We start from the raw sequence: 7,051 nt of genomic DNA, 5'->3' as shown, positions 1-7,051 counted from the left end.
TGTCATTTGATTCTGTGACGTAGTTGTGCACATGCAGCCCCCCACATGCACAAAGAAAATTGTGCAAAACCTTTGCCCACGTTTTTGTCAATCCATTTTCAATAATATTTAGTATAATATGATATAAAACAGAGAAACACAGAAAATCTCCATACTTGAAAGGTTGAAAACAGCCAAATAGTTGGTGAGTATTTTTTTGTCAACCAGCTGATCTATAAGTCAACTGATTGTTGCTTCTCTACACTTTTCAACATTGCACTACTCTTCTATTATTTAAGATTTAAGAAAACACCAACACTTTAACATTGTAGTTGTTGTGTACATTCAACAATAATTCTATTCATGTGTAAGTACATGAAGAGAAACTTAAAAAACTAACGTCGAATTATTTGCATATGTAGGCCTACTCATACCTGGCCTTAAGCTAATTCTGAAAATGAATCAGTGTGCTTGGGCTTGTGTTCCACAATATCAACAATAGTTTAGCACAAAGAAAATAGTACTCAACTTCCATCCCTAGTTGACGTCATAAGATTTATTTTTTGTCCGTCCATTCTCAAAGATATAGTATAATATGATATAAAACAGAGAAAAAACAGGAAATCTCCATATTTTAAAAACAGCAAAATAGTCAAATATTTTTCTGATGATCGTAGGCACATTAAGAGAAACTTAAAACAAATCTGTAGGACTACTCATATCCAGTGGTGCTGAGTAATGTAGATTTTCTCAGGTACTGTACCTAAGTACAATTTATCAGGGACTTCTACTTTACTTGAGTATTTCAGTTTTGCTAGTTTGTACTTCTACTCCACTAAAATTCAGAGGTATGTGGTGTACTTTTACTCAACTACATTTATTGAATACCTTTAGTTACTTGGCAGATTTTGATTAATGATGATACATATAATCAACAATAATTAATAAGATTTTAGTTACACCTATATTAACTTATACAAGCTACCCTGCAACTTTCAAAGTATAAATAGTATAAACTATACAACTAACTGCACCATTTCAAGTTTTGATAACTTTTTAATTAATCAATGATTACAATAAAGACATATACAATATATTATGTTGAAATGGACCAATCTGCATAATGAGTTTCTTTTAGTACTTTAAGTATATTCTGATGGTTAAACTTGTGTACTTTTACTAGAGTAACATTTTGATTGCAGGACTTTTACTTGTAACAAAGTCTTCCTACACTCAGCAGACAGAATGAATCAATGCGCTCGGGACGTGTATTTCAAATTCCCTACAGTCCCTGAACGCAGCGAGCTGCAAAACTGCGAGAGAAGCGGTGATTGAAGAGCAGAGCGGCGGCGGCGACGACGGCCATCTTAGAGATACCGTGGTAACCTCATCTTTTGGATTTTATTTTTATTGTGGGAGAAACATTCCGCCTGGCTGAATTGGGAAGAAGAAGGTTGTTTTTTTTAATTCGCTGCGGTTGAACTTGAAATCGGGATGCGGGTCCGAGGGAATACACCATTTGCATCCGCTGTCGGACTGGTCCTCGGACTATTATGTGCGGTGGAGGCAGCTAAAGGTAAGCTGGGATTTATCTCCTGTTGTGTTGTGTCTGCCTGTCCGTGACACACTAGGTTCTCTTTGGAAACGGTCAAAATGTAGCAGTTCCACCGGTTGTTGCCAGGCGATAAGGGTTTCAAACGAACGTAAGGCAGTGCGTTGCTTAGGGATGTTCAGGAACCTGCTCAGGGATGGTCATCTCTGGAGCCGCAGCTCCCCGGTGCCAGCAAGTGCATCCCGCGAAACTGCATCAATTGTAACCTTTTACAAACCTTAATGTACACATTGTAATGTCACTGTTACTGTTTTTATTTATATGTGAGATTTATTAATAAAGCATGGAAACTCAAAATAGGCTACTTCAGAGATAAGGCCACGAAACGACCCCCTTCTGTCATTGCATAAAGTCTATTTTTGGTCCATTGAGTTGTTTCACTCGCTACTTAATAAAATGGCATAAGACATACAATCACCCTCAGCAGACTTCGTAAAATTATTTTTGTATACGTTTCTTGTGTCTGGTACTTCCTGTACTCATCTCGGTTTTAAAAAAATATATATTTGAGTACACCTGTTTTTAAAGCGAGTGATGATATGTTCACTTCAAGTGTTTTTATTTAAGATTCTGTGTTATTAAAGCACAAAGGTTCATTCTTCTTTTACTAAGCCTAATTATAGGTTTGGCAACGTTGTGTGGTCGCACCAGGACGGAGCTTGGTTGGCTACGCATTGCAGATCCTCTTCACCAGCCCCTGTTTTGTCGATGGGTTTATTTATGTATGTGGTGGGATCACAGGCTTAACTACAAAAAAAACCTCTCGGTAGGTCTGGGCCTTCTTGTGATCAGAGACTATATAATAGCTCAAAGTGAAACTGCGCTTTGCTATGTCACCGATGGACTTCATCCCACACTGAGGAGAGACATGCCTTTATTTGCTGCAGGGCGGTCCACCTCCCTCCTTACAGCAGCTCGCCCTCACTGCATGGATTTATAGACTGTGTTTTCACATTAAACCCAATCCACTGGCCTCCCAGAGTTTCCTGTTTCAGGGTGTGTAAAGGCAGGTGCATATTAGTCACTGGCCATGTCAGCATGTCTGGGCAGCCACTATTGCTGGAGGCCAGTGTGTTTTTCAAATGTTAAACCCATTTTATTCCCAACGAACAGACCATGAAAAGGAAATGTATACCCATAAAATTTGACTGCATAAGGGCATCCCATCCAGCCATATTTTCCCCAGTTGCCATGTCAGGCAGCTGGGAATGCCCAGCACCGGGAGCCTTCCATTTGTAAAGCAGTACCTTAATTTATATCTTGATCTATCGGGAAAAAAGGCCTAAAGCAGTGAAAATGTGGCTTTGTTAGAGCAAAGTGTGTTTTGAAATGTGCACCTGCTGACTTCCCAGCTCTTATCAGCACTAGAGACTTGGGAATCCACCATCTTGGTGAGGGCTTATCTTTAATAACCAAAGGTCACCGGCTCATTTTGCACGTCACTTTCAGTTTAGGTTAAAGTTTTCATGGCTGGTAGATTCTATTTCTATGATACAGTATTGCAGCAGATGATGAATTGATCTGAATAGTGTGCGCTTCAAGTTATGTTTAGTTTGTAATCTATCTGATCTTATGACTTCAGGAACAGACTGAGCTTAAGCACATTCTGGTGAATTTACCTTCCCAAGAGATGTTTCGCTGCTCAGCTGTTCACCTACAGATATTCATCACTGATGACATGGCTACAACAACCCTTTTGGATCTGTTGAAAAAATGTGTTTTTGATACATGAAAGTTCGTACCTAGCCTTTATGATTCATTACAATGCCTGCCAGGAAATGTCAGTGTGTGTAAAACTGGTGCAAACACATTTTCTGTGGCAGCCTGTTGAATCTCAAAGCATTTTGGGCTTTAATCACTTAACTATAGTTTTTGTTCTTATTTTTGATAACGTTTTATTGTCTCCTTTTCAAGTTCTGGTCCTTGTAATCTTTTTATTTTGCTGTTACAAGCAGCAGCTGCTGGCTGACTTCGTGTTCTAGAGTCAAACATTAAGTCTGCTGAAATGCATGAGCTTCCCTCCAGACAAAGCCAGACAAAGGAAAAGCTGGCTGCTGGGAAGTTGCTTGGCCCATTCATCATTGAATTAGGTAATTCTAGTTGAACAAATTGGATGCCTCGCTTTTTGCGGCGCTGAGTTAACATATGCGTTCCCCTCACATTGCAGTAAAGTACACATTATAGATGCAAGTTTTCTCTTCACGTCTTCCTCATCTTGCATTCATTGGAGAAGCCTAAACTATTGATCCATTTAAAATCACACATCAGTTACGGTCAGAGCAATGTATCAGGTCAATATTTGAAAACCCACCTCAGAGGTTGTGACCATCAGCGACATTCTCGTATACATTATTGATACTGGCCTTCAAAAACCAATATTTGTTGAATCCTTTTGTCTGGCTGATGAAACACATAACACAACACTGCTACATCTATTGATTAGAGGGTTCTAGTAACAAAATGTAGCATTAACCCCATCAAAATGTCTCACATTTTGTATTTGTTATAGACAATCTGAAACCCTATTCTAACCCTTAACCTCCCAGCTGTGTTACGTAAGTCATTTTGCTATGTTATGGCAAACAGAAACTATGTGGATGCACACTGCTGACAATGTCTGCATTGTTCCACTCTCCCATGCAGATCCCATAACTCTGTTGTATTCCATCGTTGAGCGCCAGTTTGCAGACTTGTATCTCCTCAGAAATAACATCTCTAAATATCAACAGGGTGTAGCGGGTGACAGAAATCAGTTTATTTCAGATGCTTCACTTCGAACATGTCTTTTGATATCTGGTTTACAGAAATGTCAGCTGTCAACAGTGCATCACTCTAGGTGGATTTGATAGAAAGGACCCATTTCATTTGATGTTTAGTGATCTGCTCCACATATTCCACAGTGCCTGCCACTACGAGATTTATGGCTTTATCACAAGCAGTCATTGGACAAACCAGAAGGACTCACAGAGCGCATCATTCGCAAGATAACATTTTTGCTTTTTTTGTTCTCATTGATGGCAGTAATAATATTTGAAGAATAGGCCTACCTCAAGATGACCCATATAAGTGGTTTGTTCAGGATGAATTTTGCAGTATTCCCAGTAAGTAGACCCATTGTCAGTAAGTAATGGCCTTTTTATAGCCCTCAACATCTTCTTTGATGCAAGATTTCTGATTCACAATTTGACTGTATTTGATTAAATATTGTTTTGACAAACAGGACTTAGAAATGCATTCATAAATAGGGATTTAAAATTGATCGATCCATTTCCAAACATTTCACCCTGTATTTCCCAGAGTTACAGTTTGCTCGCCCCACACGGGCCCTGTTCCTACTGTTTAACTCTTGCATTATTGCAGTATTTATTCAGAGAATTCTCAGAGGAACAAAGGGCTTTTAGGGCCAGACTTCAGAGGTCGGGATGTTGACTAAGCAAGTCACAATGTGTTCACTGTTCGAAGTATTGCGACTGAAGCCCCTCAAGAATGTCTAAATGAGATAATCCCTGAATGTGCTAATTTGTTGAAGCATTTCATTTTTGGTAATTTGCCACTAAGTGCTGGACAGATGAGGCCATGAGAATAGTGGACTCCATTTGGGTCGCTGGTGACTTTCCTCTCATCGGTGCCTTTAGCGGACTGAATGGAATCAGTGAACTGTCAAGAATGGGTCATTCAGTTGTGAATATTAAGTTGCGCCAGATGACTGGGAAGTTGTGTTAGCCACCAGGAAAGAGTTTAGTGTTCACATGAGCCTCTGGCACTAATTTTATGAATTAGAACTACAGAGCAAAAGTATAATTCAGATAAGTAAAAAAAAACAACAATATGAGAAATAATCAGAATCCAGGATTTTAATAAATTCATCCTCTTTTTCTGTAATTATATGGATCAGTTGAAAAGTCTGCTCAATTAAAGGTGCCATAGAAAGCGTCTATCTGGTATTTTAAATTGTTCTCTGATGTCTACAAAGAAGGTATATAACTTTAGTTGATCTAAAAAATTCCAGATGCGTTTTACAGTCCCATTTACAACCCTATGATTTGGTCCTAGAAGGAAACAAGCTGAATTCTCTTATTTGGGGCTCGTTTAAATAATTATGATGAGCTCTGCTCTGATTGACTGGTTTACAAGGAGCAATCCATGGCTGCCTCAGAGCCCACAGAAGTAAGTGAAGTTTGCAAAACTCTGAGAGATGAACCATGGAGGCTATTGGCATCCAACCTTACATGTTTGAGCCTTTATCGGAGGAGGAAACGGATGAATTTGAAGAACAGCCAGTGGGTCGGAGATTGGAGAGCAACGTTACGGAGTGGTAAGTGTTGGCGTTAGTGTTTCCAGTAGCTGGTGTATGCAAATGTTGGGGCTGGACTACCGTGTGTGACGTCACACACAGGGATTGTTGTAATTCGCCCGTTTTACCGCTGTGATATGCATATTCATGATTTGCACGTGAAGGAGGAAACAATGGTGTTGAGTTCACAGTATGTCAATTCAATGTAACGAACTCTCCTTATTCAACTATGCCAAGGTAAATACAGTTTCCCATTCTATGGAACCTTTAAGTGTCATCAATTTACACAATCAGAATATTTTGAAGATATTGCAATAAACCATCCAAATTCACAAAAAGTACTGGGAAAAACTTCCCCTTTTCGTTGTTAATGTCAATTTTTTAAAGGGATACAATAAAAACTTTATCCATTTTGTATATTATTATTGCAGATTGTTACAAATACTAGAGCAAACCGGTTTTAAACCTGCCTCTGTTACCTGCTCCCATTGTTTCCAGGTAAAAACTGGCACTGTCATGATTCGAATTTGGGTGTTCCCAGATTATTATACAGGCTCCCTGGGAAACGGGTAACCAAAGAGAGCATTACCTGCAGCAGCAGGTCAGCTGCACCCTGCGCAGAGCTCCACCCGTCTCACTCTCTCTGCTTCGCTCTCACTGGCTCTTTTGTGCCGCTCTCACAGAGAGGTGATTGAGTTGCATTCAAGGCTCTGCTTCTCCCAACCCCCCTCTTCAGAGGAGCACTGCTGCCGTAAAGAGGGTGTGTTCGTTCTGTCGGGCATTGGAGACTGCCTATAGAGGACAAACAAATGTTGTTGCCTGGCAGGGAAACTGAGAGGCTCTCCTGTGTGAGCAGGGTGTTCTGGGAGTGAGGGCCCCTGAGGTCTGGGTTTCCTTTAAAAGGTTCCGCAGAACAGTCCCCTGTCTGTGATGGAGGTGGCTTGCGTCAACAAGCTGAGGAGCTTGTAAAGACAAACAGAGAAGTGTGCCGTCTGTTTCAGACCGTGAGCAAATTGTCCATTGATTATTCCCAAGCCACGAGTTAAGAGAGCCACTCGCCAGCATGATTGAAGTCGTTGCGTAACTCGGATTTGCATTCACCTCATACGTTCACCCGCTTGGCTGCAACTTCGGTTGTCTCTGTTTGATACTCCTGAAGCTGCTGG

At 40.3% G+C, this 7,051-nt stretch overlaps 1 protein-coding gene across 4 annotated transcripts in view; it reads left to right on the top strand.

The window, feature by feature from the left end:
* The first annotated feature begins 1,292 nt into the window (after positions 1 to 1,292).
* The window catches only part of clstn1 (calsyntenin 1), a 33,888-nt gene continuing 28,129 nt past the window's right edge, over positions 1,293 to 7,051 (top strand). For all 4 annotated transcript variants that reach the window (XM_063884102.1, XM_063884084.1, XM_063884092.1 and 1 more), the window contains exon 1: positions 1,293 to 1,555. In XM_063884102.1, coding sequence (XP_063740172.1) covers positions 1,474 to 1,555 — 82 coding nt within the window. In that variant the 5' untranslated portion in view covers positions 1,293 to 1,473. The remainder of the gene's footprint in view (positions 1,556 to 7,051) is intronic.

The sequence above is a fragment of the Eleginops maclovinus genome, chromosome 1 (genome assembly GCF_036324505.1).
Source record: "Eleginops maclovinus isolate JMC-PN-2008 ecotype Puerto Natales chromosome 1, JC_Emac_rtc_rv5, whole genome shotgun sequence".
Taxonomy (NCBI): domain Eukaryota; kingdom Metazoa; phylum Chordata; class Actinopteri; order Perciformes; family Eleginopidae; genus Eleginops; species Eleginops maclovinus.
This window is presented reverse-complemented; position numbering and strand designations above follow the sequence as displayed.